General features: G+C 45.6%; 1 protein-coding gene across 1 annotated transcript in view; it reads left to right on the plus strand.

Annotated features, from left to right (window-relative positions):
• Positions 1–1,789: 1,789 nt before the first annotated feature.
• The window catches only part of LOC125634188 (voltage-dependent calcium channel subunit alpha-2/delta-4), a 72,930-nt gene continuing 48,673 nt past the window's right edge, over positions 1,790–26,046 (plus strand). Inside the window, exons 1-5 of the mRNA XM_075125697.1 lie at positions 1,790–1,875; positions 8,412–8,493; positions 21,283–21,399; positions 23,956–24,015; positions 25,227–25,389. Of these exons, the coding sequence (XP_074981798.1) occupies positions 1,790–1,875; positions 8,412–8,493; positions 21,283–21,399; positions 23,956–24,015; positions 25,227–25,389 (508 nt within the window). The remainder of the gene's footprint in view (positions 1,876–8,411; positions 8,494–21,282; positions 21,400–23,955; positions 24,016–25,226; positions 25,390–26,046) is intronic.

Consider the following 26,046-nt stretch of genomic DNA (forward strand, 5'->3'; position numbering starts at 1 on the left):
ACTCCACTAGTAACCTCCCTCCAGCCTGTACAACCTTTCTGTATGACCTGTTGTAGTCACCCCTTTAACCAATTCTTGCACACAATTAAAGTCAAACTAATAGGCCTGTAGTTTCAATTAAGGCACACAATTAAGGTCAAGCTAACAGGCCTGTAGTTTCTTGGATCACGTTTTTTCCCTTTCTTAAAAATAGGAACTATATTAGCAATTCTTCAGTCATAGGGTATGACCCCCGAGTTTACAGATTCATTAAAAATCCTTGCTCTTAGGCTTGCAATTTCTTGTGCCAGTCCCTTTAATATTCTAGGATGGAGATTATCCAGGCCCTCCCCCGATTTAGTCCCATTAAGCTGTTTGAGTTTGACTTCCACCTCAGCTGTGGTAATTTCTACCTCCATATTCTTGTTCCCATTAGCCACCCTGCCACTACCCCTACACTCTTCACTAGCCTCATTAAAAACAGATGCAAACTATTTGTTTAGGTTTTGGGCCATATCTAGATTATCTTTAATCTCCACCCCATCCTCAATGTTTAGCAGTCCCACTTCTTTCCTTGTTTTCTTATTTATATGGCTATATAACCTTTTACTATTCGTTTTAATTCCCTTTGCAAGGTCCAATTCTGCTTGGCTTTATCCAGTTCTCACTTTATCCCTACACTTTCTGACCTCCAAGGGGGAAAGCAAAGTAGTCTGAAACATCATATGTCAGTGTGTCCCATAACAGTGTTACATGAAACTGAGTAGAAGAAGGTTGTAAGTGGCTGTCATGGGGAAGGATCAGCAAGGTAACCCATCTTCATTCCTTCTAGGCTCTCTGCTTTCTCTTAATCACCTGTTTGAGATCCTTGATCATCCAGCTTGGTCTGCAACTCTTCCCTACAAATCTATAAATCCATTCTGCTTCCGTCTGAAATTGTGAATAACTTCCTTGCTTCATTTATAGTGGATATTGTATTTGTTACCTTGAAGGTGATCTTGTCTTGTCTGTCACCAAGTAGGTGATCTTGTCTGCCTGAGATTTGGCTTTTCTAAAATTCATAGATTCATAAAATAATGCGAGAAGTGACCCTCCTGACCATTTAGTCTGACCTCCTGCATAACACAGACCAAAAAACCTTACCCAGTAATTCCTGTATCATGTCCATAATCTGTGGTTGAGTGTGATGGGGCGACTGCCCCACACTAGCCCATAAAGGGTTAAGAGAACCCTAGAGAGGCTGCGTGACAGGCCGTCAATTGTAGAGGACCCTAGGGAGGCTGTGCAGGAAACAACCAGTTGGAGACAGGCCGCCAGGAACAGTCAGTCAGGGCCAGGCAGGCCCATATAAGAAGAGCTGCAGCGCGGAGCAGGTCAGTCACTCCCTGGAGCTTGGGGAGGAAGGAGGACTGGCTGCCTTGCAGGCAGAGGGCAGCTAGCACCTTGGACAGAGTAGTGTTAAGTAGGATCAGGGGAGCAAGAGCGAGCTCCTGGCTGACTGCTGGCATGCTAAGGCCCTGAGACAAGGGTGGAGAAGGTGCTGGGGCTGTGGGGAAGTGGCCCAGGGAAGAAGACTGAGGGATTGGAGGGGATGCAGCATGTGGCTGCCATCTACACAGTCCTTGGGCCAGGACCTGGAGTAGTGGGCAGGCCTGAGTGCCCCCCTTGTCCCAATCGCCACTGAGGAAGTGGCTGGGCAGTGGACTGCTGTTCCCTCAGAAGGGGGGAGAACTGAGTGTGACCCAGCCGGAGGGCTGTGTCCTGAAGAGGACGCCGCAGTCCTTGGGGTGACACAGGTCCAGGAGCAGAGATGACGGTGGGCAAGACACCACCAGAAGAGGGTGCACTGGCTAGCAGAGCTGATCCCTGGGACATCCAGCAGGAGGCGCTGCAGTGGTGAGTCACACCCCGTCACATTGAGCTATAATGTATCTTTTACAGACACATTTACTGTTGATTTAAAGATGTCAATTGATGGAGAATCCCCTCAATCCTTAAGTAAATTATCACCGTGGTTAATTATCCTCGCCTGTTAAAATTTTCAGCTGTTCATCACATATTTTAACCTCTAATCCTTGTTTTTCTTCTCTGTATTTGCTCTAGTTTTTCTCTAATCCCATTACATGTGTGGGAACCAGATCTGCAAACAATATTACACCTGCCCTGCGTCTGATCCTTTCCTCCATCGTTTTGCAGGTGATTCCCCCGCGCATACATTTGAGAAATGCTCGGTGTGGCATAACATGCTATGCTCATAATGATGACACTTTATATTCAAGTTCCATTTATAGTTTATGACAGGTTATTAAATTATTAATAGATGTTTTAATAACAGCTTAATCCATTGTTCCGCAGTCCAGCTGGTCAATAGGTTGCTTCTAACAATCTTTTACTATGTTTTACTGATGTACTTTTAGCTACCTACTACTCATGTGGGTAACATGGTTATAACATCTAGTTGTCTTTTATTAACCCTTTAAAATCATTTATAAATTAAACCTTAATATTAAGTGCAACCCTCATCACAGTATGTAATTTGCTATCTACTACAACCGTACGTTCTCTGGACTCACTTGTCAGTCTCCAGATACAAATTAGGGGGTAGCTGTCTGGATAGTCTTTTTTCCTGTACCAAAGTGTTGGACTTCACTAATAATAAACACTCACATTCACAGATGTCAGATCAGATTAAGGGTCCAGTATTTTCCTGGTTCTTCCTTGATTTCATTTTTGCTTCTTGTTGTCCTTTTTCCTCCCTCGGTTCATTTTTTCCCTAGATATTATTTAGTTCTTTAGTCCAGGGACTGCATCTTAGATTTGGTTGGATAGTTCCTGGCACAATGGGGTTCTCATTGAGACTTTGAGGGTGGAACCCTAATACAAACAATAGGTAAAAATAAGCATCCTTTATACTAACCCAACAGTATAACTGAGATCAGATTCTGACACAGTCTAAATTTGCCTCTCGTTTACACTTGTGCAACCCTTTTGACTTACTGGGGTCACATGCATAGGAATAACGAAGAGCGGGATTTGGCTTAATATATTTAGTACTTCCTAGAAGATGGAGGGAGAGGGTGGGACATAAAAGTAAATCGATAGAACTTATCCCAGGCAAAGAATTTACATGCATCCTCTTCAAGTGAGGAGCAAGTGCTGTTCAGTAGGGATCAAAGGTCAGGAGGCTTTTTTTAGAAGAGGTGATGCTGTCCCTTTAAAACAGGCTCGGAGGGAGCTTGTTCTGATCTCTGATTGGATGAGCTGAGGCCTGTCTTCAGAAATCAGAGTAATCCTGGGTGATTTTATCCCACTCCACTTCCCTAAATCTGCTGCTATTGCTGCTTTGCATGGGGATTAAAGGGCCAGCGATAGATTACGTAGATGCTGTTGCTGCAGAGCTCCCTCAAGTTTCTTCCATTCCTGCAGGGCACATAAGCTAGATGGGACCCAGTGATCACCTTGGCAGCCATGGGGCAGCTTCTCCCAAGTTTCCCCTCTCAGTAACTCCAGCATATTCTTTGCAAACTTTTATCTGCAGCTGTTGGGTGTGAGGCTGTGCAGTCCCGTTGGAGTTTTTCTCCATTTGGACAGGGACAGTGCGGAGTGACGGCACAGGGTGGCAGCAGCATGCAGGCTTAAGTGTCCCTAGGACTCTGCTCCCCAACCCCACTCCCCAGCAAGACACCATGCTGGGGCCTGTCTGGACAGTGTTGGGACCTCCATAAAGTGGCAAACGTGGCTGGGACTCTCTATGTCTATACAACTGGTCCTGTTGCTGATGGTTTTTGCCTGGAGAATGGTGCCAGGAGCCATCCTGTGGCTTTTCCTCTCACTCAGCTGCCTCCTGCCTTCTGCTAAGTCCCAGGCAAAGATACCACTGGAAACGTAAGTGTTTCCCCCATGCCTGATACCCCTTTACCCACGTACTCCTCTGCCCTCTACCACCCTCTGCCCTTCACTGTCTACTTCCCTCTTCTGCTATTGATGTCCCAGTCCCCATTCTGCCATTCATCGTCCCTTTTCTCTCAGTGTTCCTTTGTCCCCTCCCATAACTAGCGTCAGTCCCTTCCCTTAAGAGGCACCCACCTCCCCACCTTTCAGAGATGTCATTTGTCTGGGGGACGACAGAGCTTTTTGCATGGAATATTTCTTTGACCTGATTTTTGCCCTAGATGCAAAATCTCGCTTCACCATCAGGTCCAAGCCACAGTGGGAATCGTTCCCATGGACCTGGGCTCACAGACAGAAAAGGATTGTTCTTAAAGTGTACAGAATAGGGGGGACTCAGAAGACCTGAGTTAAAATCTCAGCTCTGCCACTGGCCTGCTCAGTGACCATGGGCGAGTCATGTCCCGCCCCTTGCCTCAGTTTCCCCATTGGTAAATTGGGGATAATGATACTGACCCCCTTTGTGTAGTGTTTTGAGATCTGAAAATAAAATGTAGTAGATAAGAGCTAGGTGTTATTATTTATTGTAGTCTCTAGTCAATTTCCTCAGCTCTGTTTGGTGCACCAGAAGGAGCAGGCAAACATGGTATAAAGACAGCATATATTGCCCCTGATCTCTGGGGCAGCTGGAGACCAGTTTGGTTGCTGGGACAAATCTGAGCCACCTCAGAGATGCACTTACTTTATGCGGCTGTGTAACATCCTCCTAGGGCAAGGCTGTAGCACTGGTGCTCTGTGATATGTCTGAAGTACTTGAGTGAAGATGGGTCATTCTGGCCATCTTTATACGTAAGATCCAAATTGTTTTACTGTTCCTAGTACTTCTATATGTTACTGGTACTATCCCCTTACACTGTCTCTGTATAATATTATTCCAAAGGCTTACATAGCAATGACTATTATGCACACATGTGCAATACATGTATGTACTGTACACGCACATACATATTTTAGTGTATGGAGGCATGCCGGTCATATCACCTCTCTGTGTGTCCTTTCCCTATTTGTAAAATGGGGATTATGACTCTAATCTTCCTTTATAAAATCCTGTGAAATCTGCAAATGAAAAGCACATTAGAAGTGCACATTAGAAGTGCAAAGTCTTCATAGCATTATTGTATTGTGTGTGCCCTGCATTTGTCCATTTCATACATGTATCTGTGCATGGACTTTTTACACAAGGGTTTTAGTATGTGTATACAGCCTTCTGGATGTGTCGTACCTGTGTGCGTGTGTTTGTGCGTGCACTTTGAGGGGAAGGGGAGTGCGTGTGTCTCTCCACAGTCATGGATGGCTAGCCAAGGGCTGACACCATGCTACAAAGTGAGTCCTGCCTTGGTGACAAATCTTTCTTTGGCAGGTTGCCATGATACTAACATCTGAATATATAGAGTTAAAAGTATTGGACCTTGCTAAGCTGCTTTAAGCAACTTAACTACTTTAAGGTTAAAAATATATTGGTGTAGAATTTTTTATGCTACAATTTATTTGAAAGGGAAGAGATTTGGATATTTCTGCCTTACTCGGAGGGCTTGGCTCAGAGAGGAGAGAACACTCCTGACCAGCAGTGATTGTGTTTCAGGATGCTGTTTTGAGGGGAGGAAACCCTGCTTCTCATTCGATGGCTGAAAGAAATTACATTGTGCTGGAGAAACAGTTACATGAACTAAAGTATTGAAAAAAGTTTACGTCTCTTCCTGAGATCAAGAGGAATGTTTTGCATTCAAACAGCTCAAGGCCTCTTTCAAATAGACCCCAAAAGATTCCATCCATGGAATTCTTCATGTATTTACCAAGAAATCCACACATTCATTGCCACTCTTGGGGGCTTAACCCTGGGCATCTCATAACATTTTACCATCGACTTTATTCTGGCTGCTGCACCATGAAATCTTAATAATTGTGGTTATTAAATCACAATAACCAGGTAGCTACTGACATTTCAAGGCTTTCCCCCCAGAGGGACAATTCTGCATATTAACTGGGGTTGTGAGAACCGCCAGTCACAGAACAAGTTTTGATGCAATCTGGTGAATATGAGTTTGGTTCTTTGTTAGATGATTGAGAGAAGAGGACAAAGACAACTACCTCAGATTCGCCAAAATGCACCTGCCCCTCCAGCAGCCCCCAGGCTTTCGTGAAAAATAATTGTCTGTTGGCTGTCTCAGTGCCCTTCTTGGGTCCCCATTTATTTCTGACCCCTATTGACCTACAGGAACCCCCCTTTTACACTGCTCTGATGAGATGTGTCTGTATGCCGCCAGTTGCCTGACCTATGTCTCTCTTACCATTGTGCCTAATGTGTCTTCTCATGCCTCCCCATGGCTCTTCTCTTCTTTCTGGCCTTCCATTTGTCACCCTGTAGTTCCCCATCTCTGTCCCCATGACTCCCCCTTTCTGTCCCCATGCTTCCCCCTAACTCCCTGGCCAGCACTGTCCTTCTCTTTGCCTGCAGGAAGTGTAGGTTCTCCAGTACCCCAAGTGCCACACGTAGCTTTAAGAAACTCAGCAGAGAGGCAGCCAGCAGGGTTAGGGAGGCAGCCAGAGAGCAGTCAATAGAGATGCTGCTGAGCTCTGAACACAGCTGTGCCACAGCTGCCTGCCCATTGCCACCGTCCCAGGATATTGCCTAGGAGTCCTGCAGCAGTATTTCCAATTCCAAGCATTCAGAAATCATGGGATTGGCTTAAAAATCATATAGTTTTTTAAAAATAATAATAATTTCAGCTTCTTTTATTTATTTCCTGGTGATGGAGCTTTTAGGGTTCACATTTTCAAGCTTTTCTTTTGCAACCATGAGGGCTAGAAACTTTCATTTCTTCTCTTTTTAATGAGATTCTCATGCAATCACATGATTCCAGGAGCCCTGGCTTTGAGAAAAAACACCAAATATCACAAGACGTGATAAAATCCAGAGAGATGGTAACACTGCTGCAGTTACCTGGGCTGGCTAGGCAACCTCCCAGAAGCCCCATGTGTAGTTTTCCTATCATCATCATCATCATCATCATCATATGGGTGGGTAAGCAGCTTTTGTGACTGTTAGTAAATTTTCATACCAACATTAATTGGCTTGTAGAGACAAATTATTAAATGAGCTGCTTCAGGGGGCTATTGAGTTAAATACTGAGATAAGGGTAATCAGATCTCATGCTTTAGGACATCAGCTGATCACCATAAGGGTCTGGAAGGAATTCTTTCCCACTCCCACGCATTGCACAATAGGCCAAGGGTTCGTTTGGTTTTGGCTTTTCTCTGCTCAGAAGCAGGCTAGTGGGCTTGTCAGAAGAAGGGTCTGAGATGGGCCAGGGAATCCTGTCTTCTTAGCAAATTCAAATGTTCGCTATTGTTTTCAGTGTATAAAAAAAAAGATGACTGTGGCTGACAAAACAGGATGCAGAAACCAGTAAACTGACCATCAAAGCCAGAAATACTGAGTTGCTCCCATTGACCTCAGTGGGAGCAGGATCACACACAGTGGTTAAAAAATGGATGCCTCAGTGCCTGATTTACTATGCCATTGCGCTAGTTTTTTATGGAGGTGGAATGCCATTGATTTTGATTGCATTATACTGCCATTGTGAAGAGAAGAATCAGGCCCTCTGGGTTTAAAGTTTTCTTAGAAGTGGGAGGCATCCCACTGAAAATTATAGGTAACAATCTGTACTCCGTAAGTAACGGGTGTGTTCTGATGAGTGGAGACAGCCATGTGTTCTATAAAGAAGTCGATACCTCCTCAGTGAATCCCTGTAAAAGGAACTGAGTGCAGGTGGAACATCCTAACATGATTCCTGATTAAGTATTCTGACAATTACAGCTGCCAAATATGCTAATTTGAGGAGGAGGCAATATCTTTATGCTCAGCCTGCATGTCACCACTCTTAGGATCTCAGTGTGGTATTCCTACTGTCTATTATTTATAGGATGGCATATATGGGCATGGTACTTGACAGAGAGATAAGATGTGACCCAGAATCTGCTCCCAGTTTACACCTGTGTCAGTCCAGGATACCTTCACTGAAAGCAATTGCATGCCTTGGATTCACACTGGAGTAACTGAGATCACAGCCTGGCTCAGTGTCCCTGTCCCAAAGCGTTCATGGTCTAACTGAATCCTGAGATCCTTACCCTGTTATAATTCAGATTTGACTTGGTCTTTACTCAAGCAAACTCCTGTTAGAGTCAATAGTGACTGAATAAGAACCCCAAAACGTGGCACTGTGTTAAAACAGCCTAATGGTAAGGAAAGACCAGGGTGCAGAGTGGGTCACAGAGATGATGGTTTCCCGCTACTGTTGTGTGTCTCACCAGCAGTTCAAATAGAAAATGTGTTATTACTGTTTCTACAGCGTCCTAGGTGTGCTTGGTGATTTGCGTGCATAGGGAGACAGGGAGTGATACATGCCTGCACGACTGTCGCCCTTTGATGCAGCTCATCTACCTGACGTGTTAACACTGCTGGTTTTCCTCTTTCTCCACTTTAGGGTGAAGTCCTGGGCAGATGCCTTTGGTGGGGAGATATATTCCATCATGACAAAGTATTCAGGCTCTCTCCTCTTACAGAAGGTAGGCCATACCTGCAAGGAGCTTTGCTGGTTTCAGATTTTGTGTCTGTGTGTGTGTATGTGTATGTGTGTGTGTGTGTGTGTGTGTGCGTCCGTCTGTCCATCCTGGGGATTGATTCTAGAAGGGCAACACTAGGAAATCTTCACTAACTTTCAAGACCATTTGGATTCATTTCCCGGTCCCTACCCTCTAACCTTCATTGGTCCAGGTGGACTTTGCACCTCTCTCTGACGCTTTCATTGGCTCATTAGCCACTTTGGACTCAGAATTGTTCTCCTGGCTTTTCATACTGTCCATGGGCACTATTCACCTTTCTCCTCTGACCTCATATCCACCTATTTCCCCTAATGACCATATTCACTCTTCTCCTCCCTTCTTAACTGCATATCCATCTACTCCCCTGCCTGCTCACTCTACTCCAATATTTCCTTCCTCTCCGTTCCCTGGGCTTTCCCAACTGGGGCTCTCTCTTGTTTATTTGTACTTCCTCATCTATCTTCCTCCCGCTGTTCCACTGAGTCCCTTCCGTCTCTTTAAATCTTGCTTTAAAATCTGTTTTTCCTCTGTAGTTTAGGGCTGATTCTCTGAAGGGCATTGTGATGCCAGTTCTGAAAGCTGCTGTATACAACTAGATTGCCTTGGAATAAAGAATGGCTCACCCTAGCCTACCCGTCATACACAGTTCTTTAATCCATGCCCCTGCAAATTCAGCACAGGAATAGCAACTTTCATACCCTCCGCTTCTTGAAATTCCAGCTGCTAGGAACATCCTCATTGGCAGCAGCTGGCAAAAATGGGTCCAGCTCCAGTGACTTCAATGGCGTTTGGCCCATTTGCACCAGCAGAGAATTTGGGCCATCATGTTTGATTTGCTCAGTCCATGAGCTCAGGCAGGGAATGTTGGAACTGGAGAATCACTGCAAAAATCTGCTTCACGTTTTTGCTGGAATTAACCAGTTATGAACCAGCATGTAATTATCTGAAATAATGAGCTTGCTTTGGTCAGGCCAGCTCCTCTTTTGTTTTCCATGAACTTTGGAGCGACTGAGTTCTGATGGCAGAAGGCTAATTTGAAGGGTGCATGGGAAGTTGTATATTTTATATGGAACAGGCCAGTGCAGGAGATAGATGGTGTGTGGGGGGGTGTTCATTGAAATTGCCAGGGGACAGATTTCTCGTCAGAATCCTGGCAGGGAGGCAGTTCCATGAGCCAGATAAGTAACCAATCACACTCTTCATGAACTCACACACAGTGACTGTGCATGCAGGTAGGGTAGGCTTTAGCATGGAGAGCAGCGAGCACCAGACCTGTCTCTTGATCATTGCCATTCCCTTGGCTCCCATTGCCAAAGAGTTGGAGGAGGGAGATTCTCTGTTCTGATTCAGATCTTCCTTCTGTGAAAACTAGCCTCTTTCCATATGGCCACACTCTCTGCTGGCTGCCAACGATTCATTTGCTTGGATGGCCTCTGTACATAGCACTGTGGGTGGGCCTTTGAAAGTGCTCAGCACTTGCCTGTCCCTGCTCCCAGTGAAGCTAATGGTAAATTGGGGAGCAGGGTTCAGCCAGTGCTGAGCATTGTTGAAAATCACCCCCGAGTGGTTGCATGAGCCTGCTGGTGCAATCAGGTTTCAGAGTAACAGCCGTGTTAGTCTGTATTTGCAAAAAGAAAAGGAGTACTTGTGGCACCTTAGAGACTAACCAATTTATTTGAGCATGAGCTTTCGTGAGCTACATTCTCACATAGCTCACAAAAGCTCATGCTCAAATAAATTGGTTAGTCTCTAAGGTGCCACAAGTACTCCTTTTCTTTCTGGTGCAATCAGTCTCCCTGTGTTCTGCTTCCAGGCACTAGGTGTCCCTGGAGCCCCTAGTGGATGACGGATACGGAGCCTGGTTATCATCCTCTTCACCCAACCTCCCATGGGACTCTGCCCCAGTTACGCCCCAGTAAATAACCCATTTCTGGGAATAGGGAGAAGTGAGAGTAGTTTCTACACCAATTTCTATATTGTAGAAGGGGCTAGTGCTAAGATGCTGTGTCATGACGGCATCTTTTGTGAGAGTGGAAGGTGTTCAGTGCAAACACACCCCGTAACCTGGGACACCATTGCTTTCCCTGCCTGGATGCTGTCCCTGTGCACTATAGACAGCTTGAGGAGGGGGGAGGGGATGATCACGTGCACCTTGCACTCTGCCCTGTGTGCACAGCTGCAAGCACAGTTTTACCAATCAGCCTCTTTTTGGTGCTGCTGGAGAGGACATGGCTCAGTATGAGCACTGCAGAACCCATCTGAGAGGATGGATTCTCTTTCCTCGCACCCACCTTCCATTCTTTCTCCTACTTCCCTGCATCTTCTCTTTGTGCCAAGCCATAAATTGCCCTTCACTTCTTTTACCTGTTTACATTTTGCCCTCTTTCTACTGATTCAGCCACTCCTGTGCTCCAGCTACAAAAGGGACAGAATGTTGTTCCATTCACACTTCCTCACCTTTCTACTGGACCCTCCAGAAACTCCTTCTCCAGTGTGCTCCCTTCCGTCTGATGTAAGAACAGATTCCCTCTGTGCCTCCTTAGCTGTGCTTGTTTGATAAATGTCCTCTGGTCCTTCAGCATGAGTCATCTACACTGATCATGAATTAGTTCTTTTCATGAGGAGCATACATGTGCCACACTGGACTAAGATGCATTCAGACCCTTCATTGCCCAATTCTTACACAGCCATGGTGTGATACCAAAACTGGCTGAAGCCTGGCCTTTAGTAGCAGTGACGATGGTTACACCTTGCCAACTTCTACAGTGTCACCAGCTGATAGAACCAGCTTCTGGCAGGTATCCAAGTTCCCTTTGGACCTAGCTTCTATTTGAATGGCTTCTCTATTTGCTTTCTGCTGGGACCTCCATCTCCTGCAATGTCACAGGGCATTTGCCCCTTGTCACGATCTTCATGGAAAGATGGCAGGTATGAATCTTTCCATAGGGTTCTATAAGCTTCACCATCTCTTTTAAGGACTGTGAGAAAATGCTGCAGTCTTCGTCTCCACTGCTCCATCAAAACAATCAAATACTGCTCTTGTGGCTATTTCTCCTCCGAAGTTAAAGGCTTCCACCTTCCTTAAGGTCAGAAGTCAGAGGGGTTGTTTCTTGACAAACCCAGTGTTATGAGAGGCAGTGTGGACAAGTTACTAGGACACTGCCCTAGGAGCCAGGATAGGTAGGTTCTAGTCCCACCTCAGCCATTGGCCCGCTGGACGACCTTTCACCTCTCTGTGCCTCTATTTCCCCTTTGTCTGTCTCGTCTGTTTAGACTGTAAGCGCTTTAGGAGAGGAGCTGTACAGAACCTAGCACAACAGGGCTCAGAGATGCTGCTCCTAATAGCAGTCACCACATTCAGATGGTCAATAAAAGATTGCACCAAATCCAGCAAAATTTTATGTGTGATTCTCTCAGAGACGAGACGATTGATTTCTGACTGAAAGGCAGTTTGATTCTGACTAGCAAATCAAGCCCAGGATTCATACAGTGGCGGTGGCACCCGTCTTTCCCTGGTAGGCTGATAGAGGAGCACCCCCACACCCACGAATAGCCACATTTCACCGGCCACAGTCAAAGATCATGAGCGGTGCACTGATAAAGAGAAGGAGGTATCTGCCTCTCTCTTGTGCACGATGCAGACCTGCTGCACTGAATGCAGATGGACTGTGCTTTGGTTGAAATGGAATTCTCGATGTCAGAGTGGGACACTGGTTCAGCGGCATCTTAGGGGAAGAATGCTCCTCACTGAGTCACCATTGTCACTTCCTGCAGGACTTGCAGGGCCGGCCCACAACATTTTGGCACCTGAGGCAGGGAGCTCAAATGATGCCCCCATGCCTCCTCGCTTGGGCCAAAACTTTGAAAGGTCTCAATTCTGCCTTCTTCCTGTTCTACTCCTCTCATGGTCCTGCTCTGCTACCTACCCCAATAAAGGAGAACTAACAACTTAAAATGCCTTGTTCAAAAATTTTAAGTAACACTTAACTTTCAAATGCCTTAACAGCAAATGTAACTTTTCTTGTCTGCATAGTAAACAGTGGCATTTTTATCTGTTTGAATAATGAAAGTAGTGCTTTCCATGCCTTCTTGATTGCAAAGATTTGAACTGCTTCCTGCTGAAGGTCCACAGTCTGGGCCAGCTTATGCTCTGTTGAGATGGCTGCAAGGCCGACCAGCCTCTCCTGTGTCATTGTGGAGCGTAGATGTGTTTTTATTAACTTCAGCTTGGAGAAGCTGCATTCTCCACTGGCAACTGTTACAGGAAGTGGTAGAAGTATGCGCAGAGCAACAAAAGCATTTGGAAAGAGGGTGGTCATCTTATTTGTGTACATATATTCCAGAACACCCTTTGGAGTTGATCCTGCTGAAATGTATCTTGAAAGGGCTTTCAGTTCATCACCTAAATCACTCGCATCAATATCGCGCATGTCATCATGTGTCAACCCTGTCTCTGGTGCCCTGCATTGCTGGTGTAGGTCTTCTTCAGGTATAGTGAGGAGTTTTGGAATATCATACAACATCCCAAATATACTGCTGTGTTCCTTGAGCTGCACGAAACGTTCTTCAACTGACTGTATTGCATAATCTAGCACCTGGTTAAAGAATTCAACTTTGAATTGTTGTTTGGGGTCTCTTATGGGATTATCCCGTGCCTCGTAATCAAAATATCTCCTTCTTTGGTGACTCTTGTATTCTTGAATGGGTGGGAAAATAGCTTCAGTGTGAAGCTCCTCTGCCAATTTCTGTGCACTCTTCAGAATGTTTTGAATTCCCTCATCTGACCAGTCAGACTGTAGGTGTGACTTTGCTTTGTCCAGTTGTTCCATGGCCCCAGATATATCAAGGTCAACACCTTGGAGTCTCTTGCTTACAACATTTATTTCAAACAATATGTCATGCCACAACACTAAGCCACACAGAAATTTGAAGTTATGTATGTTTCTTGTGATTTCATTTCCCTCTGCCACTGTTCTCCCAGGAACAGTTCCTGTCATAGCATTATCCTTCATAATGGCAACTATGGCATCATCTGTCTTCCCAGTTTGGTTTTTGATAGGCTTTATCACCTCCACTCGACTTTCCCATTGTGTGGCACTCAGTGGTTTCAGTGTCAGAGAGGATGTTCCCAGATGTTGCTTCAAAATTTGCCATCGATGAGTTGATGCAGAGAAAAATACATAGATGCTTTGCATTACATTAAAAAATTTAGCAGCCTCACTAGAAGCTGATGCTGCATCACTGACCACCAAGTTCAATGAATGAGAACCGCATGGGACAAAAAAAGCTCGAGGGTTTAACTCTCGGATCTGTGTCTGCACTCCTCTGTTCTTTCCTCTCATGTTGGCACCATTATAGTAGCCCTGACCTCTCATGTCAGCTATTGCAATTCCCATATCTTCCAGCTTTGTAAGAAGCACATTTGTCAAACCAGCTCCTGTAGTATCATCAATGTCAATAAATTCTAGAAAATGCTCTCTGACAGTCACCATTGAAGGGACATTTTCACTAGGTTCTGTTGTTGTTACAAAATGCACCATTAAAGTCATTTGTTCCATATGGCTGATGTCAGGTGTTCAGTCCAGAATAACAGAGTAATAGCTTGCTGACTTCAGATCTGCCACAATCTTCTGTTTGACTTTTGTTGCTAGTAACTGAATGATCTCATTTTGAATTGTTTTTCCAAGGTAGTGCTGTGTGTACATTTCTTGGGTGGTGACTTCTCAGATGCTCCTAGAGTACAGCATCAAACTCAGCCATCAGCTCCACAATTGTAAGGAAGTTTTGATTGTTTGGCACATACAACCGATCTGAAGCGCTACGCAATGCTAGGTTTTGGGTAGCAAGCATTCTCACAATGGCAATGAGCCTTTTCAGAACATTTTGCCAGTAAAGAGACTCTGACGCAATCTTCTCTTGATGCTGATCATCTATGGTGGCCTTTAACCTTAGTCTCATCTCAAGCTCTTTCCACCTGTGGAATGCTCTCTGGTGATTTGCTGCCTTCTCATGGCATGCCAGATTTCTAGCCAGATTTTTCCATTCTGTTGTTCCTGTAGAACCCAATGTGGCTGGAACATTAGACTGGAAGAGTTTGCAACAAAAACAGTATGCAGCATTCTGGGGTTTTGAGTACATAAGCCATGGCCTCTCCACTTTGTCACCATTGGGGATTTCACGCCAGTAACGTGTTGGATGGAAACTTCTATTTTCATTCTCTTTGGGGAACATGAAGTTTTTCACTTGCTGTGGCCCATGCAGTACAAAGAAGTCCCTCAGGCTACTGCTCAAGTGGGTCCACAGTCCTAGATCATCTAGACTTAAGGAACTAAACTCAGCAGCAGCTGTTTCTTGCGCCTCCACCACACTCTTCTCTGATCTACACTTTTCTTCAGGAATGTGCATGGTTACATCTATTTGAGATGGAGATATGGATTCTGCAGTAGCTGCCAGGTTACCTGCACTCTGACGAACTGGAAGATCACGCATCTCCTCACCACTCACATCCTCAATGGGGCCGGAAGGTTCACCATGAACATTTGTGTCTATGTATCTCAGGAGAGCTCCTTCCTGCTTAGATAGAAAAGCTCCCTTTGCTTGCTTGCTTTTTCTGAATGCTGCCTCAGAAGGGTGTTTTCTTCTTTCACTCATGACTGCTGTTCTGTACCAGCTATAGTGGCTCTCAACACTCAATTAAAGGAGACAAATAAGCAGGGCTGGTGGCAGGGCCTGAGTGAGGGAAGATATCAGCGTCTTAAGGGCCTAACTGGCTCCTACTAGTTCAGTTGACTGCCTGTTCTCCTCAAGTGGGTTCAGGGAAGCAGCAGGAAACAGGAAGCTCCCTGAGAAGTTGGTGTTAATCAGTCCAGGCTCCTGGGGGTGGTAGAGAAGTACATAAGAGGCTGCTCCTCCTCTCTCTCCCTGCAGCTCCTGCTGCTTTCTGTTATTCCCTCTCACCTTTTCTCCTGCCTGCCTGTTATGTCTCTTGCGCCCTCCTTCCTCCAGCACAGCACTCCACCATCTCTGTGCATCTAGAGCAGAGAGAATACATATGCACCAGCAGCAGACACAATTTTCTACACTCTGGGTCCTAGTGGCACACCTCCTCCCCACCCCACAGTCTGGCACCTGAGGCGGCCACCTCAGTTCGCCTCATGCTAAGGCCAGCCCTGAACCTGGGTTCGATTTCTGATCCAACACAGCCCTGCATACTCTCTCTTTCTCTGAGTCATCTCCTCAAGTCCATTTCTTACCCAGTTTAGACATTACTAGAGAAATACACATGCAGCTCAGACAAGTCAGAATTACCTCTCCCCCCTTGCTCCCTCTCGAATCCTATTTATTTTTCCCTCTCATCCTGGGGTTTTCCCCTCTCTTCCTGCTGTGCCCATTTCCCCAGGTCTTTCCTCATCCTCTATCCTGTTAGGAAACTCTAGATCAAACACCATCTTCACTAATAAGCTTCTTAAAGCAGATAAGCTTGAAGGACTTCAATCTGCTTGACGCTATAGCTGTGGAGAGAGAGAGAGAGAGATTTCATGAGGCTAAGATCAGGTATCCTCCTAATGCAGTAATGTGAACAAACCTCACGGTCTTGAGGTAGGTGAAACTTGTTTTCAAAGAGGCCAGACCTACAAAGAACTTAGTTGTAATGTGGCAAACGCACGCACGCACACACACATGCACCCAGACTCAGGTTATGTTAAGGCAGTGGATTTGAATGCACAGAAGTCAGAAAATTCAAATACAAGAGTTTCCAAAGCAATGTTATCGTATTTGAGCTACATGGCACATTTCACACATGAAATATTTTGGCTTGCTGCTACATATACAGCATTATAGGTATTTGGGGCGCTTTGCAGACAAATACAAGGACAGGTCCCTTCCCCAATGGATTTATAATGCAGAGGCCAGATCCTGGAATTTTTTCTCAATGTTTGCTCACTCCTCACTCAGGCAAAACTCTTTCTGAAGTCAATGGGAGTTTTGCCTGTGTAAGGACATAGTTAAAACCTGAGTAATAACAATAAGGACATCAGAATTTGGCCTTGCATTAGGAGCTTGATATATTTACAGTGTAACTAAATTCCTGTTGCTATTAGCACCATAATTTTTCATTTCCTGCCTTTTCTACACTTAAATCTTCTAATTAACTAACATTTTGCATGGAATTTCATTGGCAGTTTTTGCTTGCTCTTGTTGTTTTAAAGAGAGGAAAACTAATAAAGCATTCCTATTGCAACCCACACCCTCTGCTTCCAATCCTACTGGATACCTCCAACCTGCACCCATCCCACAAGGCCCAGTAAATCCTTAGGCTGTGTTAGAATTATGATGACACCAGAAAGCAACATGGAGCCCCATTCCTCAGCCAGCAGTGAGCCAGGAACCAGCCAGGACATGGTCATGGCAAATTTTACATAGCCACTAAAGGATGCTTTAAAATTGCTTTACTCTGGTCTGCTGAACTCTCCACTGCAGTGCATTGGCTCTGCTGTGGATACAGTGGCAAAGCATATGTCTTCTTTACCGTTAGTGGTTCCTTTTCTGTGAGCCCTATTTTGAAGACTCAAATGGGACTTAAATGGTTCACAGGCCTTTTGTGTTCAGAGAGGTGAATTTCATACAAATTGCTTTCACCCAAAGAGAGAAATTACTTTAAATTAGTCATTTATTTTCTTAAGAGTAGTAAAAAATGTGTGCATTGTGCACTAAGTAATACTTTCTAATTCCTAATAACTTCTAATAATTAGATAAAAAGGGCTAGTTCATTCCTCCCCACTGAAAAATCCACGGGAGGAGAAAGCATAGCAGAAGGCCCAGAAAACTCCATGAGGCTGACAAAGTACATTTGAAGGACATAAAAAATCCCAGCTTTGTTTCACTATGGCTTGTCGAGTTTGCCGGCTATATAGTCTACCAGCTGCTCTCTGTTATACAACAGCCACATGGCCACTGCTGAGAATTTCAGTGATCACAGAACCCAGCTACATGATGGAAAACTTGGTTGCCCATGCTCTGGAGGACATGTGGATCAGGATTTGACCCTAAGTAACTGAATTACTTACTATTGTTTTTACTAAGAAAAAAGAGATCAATGAGGGTGAAATCCTGGCCCCATTGAAGTCAATGGAAAAACTGCCAATGGGCCCAGGATTTCATGCTTATTATATTTAGTTAATTAAAAATTGCAAAATAAATATGTTTCCTAGAACCTATTCCTGGTTTCCTGTGTGGCTAAACCCCCTGTTAGCTTCAGCTAGAAATAAGACTGTGTAAGGAGATTGCTAAATATTGCAGCATGGACAAATTAAATAATGAATGTTAAGTGATTTTGCTGGGTGAGGATGGACTGTCTTTCTCTGACTTAAGTAGTGGCACTGTTATTGAGTTATGCAATGCTAAGTACTTCAGTGGACTAAATTTCATGGAGGTTGAAACAGGAACATATATTTGGCAATGTAAATCACTTCACAGACACAGCAAAGGAGACAGAACTCTGGGTTCTCAGCCTCCCCCACTTGTGCTTAAGGAGAATCCCAATTAGTTGTTGTTGTTGTTTTAAAGGAGTGATGTAGCTTATGAAAGTAGACTCTTTTTCTGTTTGTGACTTGTATGCAAGCAACTTATCGGTTTTTCTTCTGGTGGTGGGGCTTTTTGTTGTTGTTGTTTTTGACTGTTTGTTATTGAAAATTACTTGCTGAATAATTTCAGCAAGTGAATCTGGGTTGATATTTGATAACCAAGATTCTAAATGTAATCTGTGTTGGTTAGTTTTGATTGGACACAGAAGTCTACCTAGACATTTATAGTGCACTTATCACTATGGTAACTGATCATAATACCTGAGGTCACATGGCATTATTTGTGCTCCCTACTCGTAGGATGTGAATAGTCTTTCAGCAAATAGTCTCTAGGGGTCCTATTAAAATTCACTGTTTTCATCAACATTCCAGCCAGTAAAATTTATGTGCTAGAATATTTCATGGAACGTGAACACAAAGGTGTATGAACACAGCCCCAGTGAATTCATTGAAATAGCCAACTGCTAATGTTGTGCAATATTCTCCCCACCCCAGGGAATTCTAAGGGTTGAGCTGTGCTCACTGTGTGTGGCTGGGCTCTTACTGTACACTGTGGCTGGTTATTGATATCCTTTTAACCTCTAAACACTAATATGGCAGAAGCATGTTCAAAATAACTGATAGGAGTGCAAAGAGCTGTTATTACCCTGCTAGGGCTAAAAGGCTGCTGTTCAGCCCTGCACTGCTGGGAACAATCACTGCTCCATCCTGCACCACCCCAGTGTATCCACGGCTGATGGTGTTTTCTTTGCGCAGAGCATGCATGCAAGTGCTAATATAGTTTCCCCAGCGGTCTTGCATTCCAGGGAGAGATTACTCTGATCTCACAGAGGAGGGCCCTGATTAAAGCCCCCAGAGTGGCAGAAATCAGCTTCTCTGTGGTTGAAACTATGACACAGTTAAATGGGACAGGCTGGCAGCTGCTGGGATGAGTCCGGTGGTCTCGTCATCATCCAAGGCCTTCCATCTGTGGGCTGTAAATCCCCTGTTGGTGATGTTGCTGTGCTAACGTTTGGGATCATCCCTCCCCCATCCAGTCCGGCTACCCAGCAGCAGCAGCATGGATGCAAGGGCTGGAGTTTTTAATCCAGTAAAGCCTTGCTCTGTTAATCACGCCAGACAGAACTAGCAGCTTCCGCACGTGCCTGCCGCAAGCTGGGCATGATTCTATTTCTGTCCTACCTCCTCAGCCCTGTCCCTTCCTCAAGGCGTTTCAGACTCCACATATGCTCAGCAGCCTTCTCTAACGATGAGTGAGCTTGTCTAACAATAGGAGCCCTGGTTGCTTATCCCAAAGACATTCAGACTCCTCTCCACATCTTCTAATTAGAAAGGACCACCAAATCCTCTGCCCCCCACTCATTTTGTATTGTGCTGGGGAGTGAACCTCAGGCTGAGAGCATTGGTGCGCTGCCAATATTTTAAGAAGGGGCTCTCACAAAATTTTTTCCATGTAGCCTGTTTATAAATCCTGTACATCTGGGGCGAGGGCAGGATGCACATACTCCAAAGAGAAAGGCTGAGGGACTAAGGGAATCTATTACTTTGTTTTCCCGCTTAAATTAAAACAGTCTCATCCCCATCAGCACTAGTGGGATAAGGGCTCTGTCCTTTTTGACAGAGGTTAATCACATTGTCTCCTTTTGCAGTTTGTTTCCCTTCCTGCTCCCATCTGGTCTGCTCCTCCTTCCTCGTTGTTTTTAAAGAGAAGACATAAGGACGACCATATCTAACATGGAAACTGCAGGGGCGATTTAGGCACGCACAATATAATTGCCCAGTTTGGAATTTGGACAGACAACTGGGGGTTAAACCCCTATTTCGGATCAAATGTCAGAAAATCTTGAATGACTATGAAGTTGTCAGGACTTTGTCCCAGCCAGTGGAGGGCATACCCAGCTCTAGTGCTCATTAACCCCAAGGCAGGGAATTGGTTCAGCATGGACTCTGGAACTCAATCACCAGCACCACTCCTTGCACCCCCTGGGTTTGTCTTGGAGGTCTCCCAAGTCCCATATAAGCTCTTATAAGACCCAGTCCTCCTTGGCTTGTGAGAGTTGACAAGAGCTCAGCTTGAGGTGGCATGGTGGCAGGTATGCATGGCACATATACAGTTATCACTGATGTACATACACACACTGGCAGGTTTTCAAAACTTGGCTTCCATTTTTGCACAGCTTGCAGCTGTGAATAATCACAGGCACATTTTTGCATGGGTGATCATTTGCTGGTGCAGCTGAGGTAATGTAGACAACTACAAGCACCTGATAGCACCAGCAAATCAATTACTTATGCGAAGAGGTCTAAATTAACTGCATTATGCACCAGTTATTTGCACAGGCCCAACTGTATGGAAGAAAGGGGAGGCACAGAAAAGGCCAGATGAAAATCAGGACCACCCTTTAGATCAGGGGTGGGCAAACATTTTGGCCCGAGGGCCACATCGGGGTGCAAACTGTATGGAGGGCCAGGTAGGGAAGGCTGTGCCCCGCAAACAGCCTGGCGCCCTACCCCATTTGCCCCTTCCCACTTCCCGCCCCCTGACTGTCCCCCTCAGAAGCCCCCACCCATCCAACCCCCCCCCCCCCGCTCTTTGTCCCCTGACTGCCCCGTCCTGGGACCCCCTTCCCCAAACCGCCCCCCCCGGGATCCCATCCCCTATCCAACCCCCCCTGCTCCCTGTCCCCTGACTGCCCTGACCCCTAGCCACACCCCTGCCCCCTGACAGGCCCCCTGGGACTCCCACCCCCTATCCAACCCCCCCTGTTCCCCACCCCCGACTGCCCCAGAACCTCCACCCCCATCCAACCACCCCCTGCTCCCTGTCCCCTGATTGCCCCATGGGACCCTTTCACCGCCACGCGCATGTCGCCGCTGCCCCCTTACCATGCCGCTCAGAGTGGAAGGAGCTCGCTGCCCGCATGGCAGCATGGCTGTGGGGGAGCGGGGACACCAGAGGAGGCGCTGGGGGAGAGCCTCCCTGGCCAGGAGCTCAGGGGCCAGGTAGGACGGTCCGCAGGCCGGATGTGGCCCGCGGGCCGTAGTTTTCCCACCTCTGCTTTAGATGCATCTCTCCCCAGTAACTAGAATGCCCAGCTAATGTAATTGATTCACAACTTTCCTAGTGAATCTTTTATTCAATGAGGATTTTCTCCTTTCCTTCGGCCAGAAGTACAAAGACGTGGAGCCCACTCTGAAGATCAAGGAGGTGGATGGCTTGGAGCTGGTGAAGAAGTTCTCAGAGGAGATGGAGAGCATGTTGCGCAGAAAAGTAGACGCTGTTGAGGTACAAACTTTATGGGGAAATCCCCTTCTGCCCACCAGAAAACTAGAGACACTGAAGGCCAAATTTTAAAGGTATTTAGGCACCTAATGATGTAAATAGGCTCCTAGTCAGAGTTAAAAAAGCATCTAGGCACCTAACTTCCATTGAAATCAATGGGACTCAGGTACGTACGTGCTTTTGAAAATCCCACTAGGTGCCTGTCTGCATCTTTAGGATCCTAAATACCTCTAAAAATATCTGATCCTGATTTCCCTGCAACTGCTAAGCTATGCAGGTATAAAGGTTATACAGGGAGTTCATTGCCCATCCAAACAACAGCTGGTGCCTCTTGACTCCATCTGTTGTTATGTAGCCACTAGCAGAAAGATAGTGGCATACAAACAGAGGAATAGTAGCTTCTACCTCAGCCAGGGGTGAAAAATAAAAGAAGTAACTTGCTAGCTTCAAAATAAATATGAGAAAATGAACATTCATTCAACAGATCCAGGGCTAACTCTCCGGAAGGTGAGACCCCTGCGCTGTGCAGCGCACACTGGCTATTGAAGAGTGGCAGCCTGTTTGAACATTGGGTGGCCCAATGTGGCATACTGTGACTATTGTCGCTGAGCAATATGGACTGTCAGTTTGACTCTTGCAGCTGCTTGAGAATGTGTATTGTGCACATTAGTTGCTCTCTGATTGGGTGAGGTTCTTTGACCTGTTTTATATAGGAAGTCAGGCTAGAATCTTGATCATAATGGTCCCTTCTAGTCTTAACATCTATGAATCTGGTGTGTGCCAGTGTATTTACCCTAATTTTAGAAGTGCGGATCCATAGTCACAGAGTCCTGGCTCCCTAAAAACAATTTGGTGTAAAAAAGTAAAGATGGGCCAAAACCACAATGTTTGGATTTGGATCAAAAGGCAAGTTTGGGTGTGTTAAGGTCCAGGGTTTTGGTTTGACTCATTAGAGAGCTAGGGACCTTCCATGAAGTTTAGACTCAGATCCAAACTTGGATTGCCTTATTAAGGCCCATAACACAGCTGCAGCTTATTGTGCAGTGTTGTAAATGTGGCTGCATTTGAGCAGGATTTCATCTTCATCAGCTGATGCCCTGAAACCTGAGATTTGATAATGCAGATGATTATTTTAGCTTCCATAGCTGGCAAAGTTTACAAATGGTCATAACATTTCCCGGACCTTTTAAAAATCCAGTCATCACACTGTTTGTCTCAGTTCCCTTTATGTTGTTGATAGCTGAAGCTGGATTGGCTCTGGATTATCTTTTACACAGGGCTCCGGTTAAAGTGGAATGAAAACTTTTGTTGTTTTTCTGAATAAAAGTCTCTCTCTATGAATATGCTCAGTGCCAGGGTACTCATTGTCTGGGGGGACAAAGTCTTAGGAATGAGTAGCTGTGAGTACACTCTCCAGATTTGAAACTTGCTCCAGAGAACTTTAGTTCCTTTATTGGATGCAGGGGAATTTGTAACCTCTCTTAGCTTCCTCTGCTGTGCTGAACTAGATCTCAAGTCCGAGTCACTGGGTTTTTCAGTATTTTGTGAACAATTCATGCTTCGGAAAAGACTTGTCCAGTGTTAGGGGGCTTATTCCTTCACACACTTACATCCCTGGTCCTTCTCGCATGAACAGAGAGCAACAATACCTGAAGTCCAAAGGTGCAAACAATTCGATGTTTATTGGGGTGAACTTCCAGCAAGCATGATTCCAGTTTCCTTCCTTAGTGTCCCCCTTCCCAGCTCTGACACCGCAGAGCCTTACCTGTGTCCCTGTTCCCATTCCCCTGCTTAGCAAAACATGATTCGAATTTCCCCACCCCCATTCCCTGTTCCCATCCCCCCCCCCACGCCCACTTCCTGATTGACTGCAGACTATATGGTAAAACTTGAGTTCTGCTTAGCTATACCTTAACCAATCATTTTCATGAAATTTAACTAACCAATCCTAATCATGTTATAACATGATTATTTAACCAATTATATCCCACCACCTTAATTAGTTTACACCCAGGAAAATTAATTATACAGCAGACAGAAACAATCACAGAACCAGACAGAGATTATACAGACAAAACAATAGGGAAATGGGGACTACAATGATAGAACAAACACAGAAATGAGGATTTCACATCCCAGCTATTGATAAGTAAGTTCTTGCCAGTCAGGATGCTATCAAACTAAGTTTCCTTTTACATTTTCTAAGCACTTCCCTTTCTCTGGAGGTGATAGGCACTATCAGAACAAGATTGTATTCCTAACAGCTCAATAGCACCTTATTTCAATGTGACTAGCATTTGCTTCCCAGCTTATGGCTGCCTCTGCTGTTTAGCCAAAGACCTTAGCCTAAGAACAGGGCCTCAGACTGTTACAGTAAGAGAAGGCCCTTACACGGGCAGACAGTGATTTTGATTCTTTGTTTTATACCTCTATAACTAGCTAAGTGATAAGAATACACCTAAATTCTTAGAGTATAGGCCTTTACAGGCAGGCCTGAATATCTATATCCTAACATCCAGTGTTTCCCACTCATCCTCCCTTTGTGTGTGTTTGCATTAGAGGCTGGTGGAAGCAGCGGAAGACGCAGATCTGAACCATGAATTCAACTCCTCGCTGGTGGTACGTTCATATCCTTCAATGACAAAGCCCTGATTCATGTGACAGGGAGCCTCGAAGGAACTGGCCAATAGCCAGGCATGGTCTGCCAATCCCAGGAGCGCCCAGCTATCTAAACATCCCATTCCTAAGCATGCTGGGAATTTCCTTGCCTTCAGAGCACCCAGTAGCACACTAACAACTCACTCCTGTCTCATTAGGAGTCATCCTTATTAAATAAGTGACTGCCATGGCAGGTCCAGGGCATTATGGCAGCTCCTCACCCTGCCACAGTGGTAGTAAACTCATGCTGAAAAGCATCCTTCAGATTCTTGCTGCATATGCTGGTGGCAGCTGGGGATGTTGCAGAAAGAAGGGTGCTGACTCCTTCCACTCCAGACTCCTTGGCACCCTCAGCTGTGGCTAACTTATGGGATGCCCTTAAAGGTGATCTCCAAAGGAGGATCTCCCATATGCTGTGCCATCCTGAGAGAAAGGGATGCATTGTGATCAGCAGGAGAGGAAGTGGAGTTTTAACAGGGGGAATAACAGGGACTCTGAATGATGGATAAGTGGAAACTCTCCGCTTCCTCCTGGATTGGTATATTCCTCTGTGAACCTCACTTCTTGTCATTTGGCTGTAAAAGGCTGGTGGGGCTGGTGAGTTGATCTGATCACAGACTGGCAGGCTTGAAAATGACTACCGGGCAAGAGTGATGAATTGGCCATTATCTATTCTACTGGAGCTAACTGAACACATCTGTCAAAGAGGGTGGGGTGAAGGATTAAAGAACAAGGCTACATCTATACTGCACGCTTCTTTCAGCGGCATGTAGCATATGTACTCGGGTAGTCCCCCTAGCAGGGGTTTAAGTAGCAGTGTAGATGGTCAGGCATGGCTTAGTCAAGGAGTACAGATACACCTGAGAGGTGTGGGCATGTACCCAAGTACATGGCTTTCTACTTGCCCAAGCCATGCCTTCCCATATGCACTGCTGATTTTAGCTGCAGGAAAAGGCTTCAGCAGTGGTGAAAATCTCTGGCAGCAGGGAGGCAGCAGGGAAAGGCTCCAGGAGTGGGGAAAGCAGGGAAGGATTCTGGCAGTGGGGAAGGGCTCCAGCAGGCGGGAGGCAGCTGGGAAAAGCAGGGACAGATAATTTTTTTCTGGCAGTACAGATAATGAACTCTCTTGCTGTCTTTTCCCTCTCCTCTGTCTCATTGCTCCTCATCAACAGTTTGATTACTACAACTCTCTCCTGATTAACGAGAAAGATGAGAATGATAATTACGTGGAGCTTGGAGACGAATTCATCCTGGAGCCAAACGAGCATTTCAATAATCTGCTGGTGAACACAACGTACAGCGATGTGCAACTCCCAACCAATGTCTACAACAAAGGTAAGAGAGCTCTTACCTCTGACTTCCCAACCCTGTGAGGGGAACCTGGAAACTACAGGCGAATACCAACACAAATAAGAGGGCGGGAAGTGAAAGATAGAGAAGAAGGGTTGTACTATGACTTTAAGACACTGTCCTTCTGGTGGCAGTGGGGAGCTCTGGGAGGCATTGTGCCTCCTGCAGCAGCATCATTGCAATTGTGCTTGGTGTCCTCCCCTCCTTGTGTGTCCACACATCTGCCAGTTACAATCTGGCCTTAAATCAGGAGCTGACCTATCTCTATTGGAGTTGGCGGGCGAGCTCCTGAAACATGGGGCTGCATAGTCCTTACAGGCTGAGGCTCTTGACGACAATGGTCTTAAAGTTGCTGCCCTCTTCTATTGACATATCAGGTTGCCTCCAGCCACTGGCTCTGTGCCTGCCAGACCATCAGTCCTTCTCCTTGTGTACATTTTGGCAGGAAATGCTCCCTTACTTCTGTCTTAGGTTGGGCTCATCTCCTGTGACTGTCTGTATGTGAGCTCAGTGAAGCTACAGGAGCAAACAGAGGCAGGTGGTTACATCATTACAGGGCCAATGCAGAGAGAGAGGTTTTTTTCTCCTAAACATTTTTAAATGAATTTCATGCTGAGCTGATAGCCCTAGGGACTATAATCT

Source organism: Caretta caretta, chromosome 1, assembly GCF_965140235.1.
Source record: "Caretta caretta isolate rCarCar2 chromosome 1, rCarCar1.hap1, whole genome shotgun sequence".
NCBI lineage: Eukaryota > Metazoa > Chordata > Testudines > Cheloniidae > Caretta > Caretta caretta.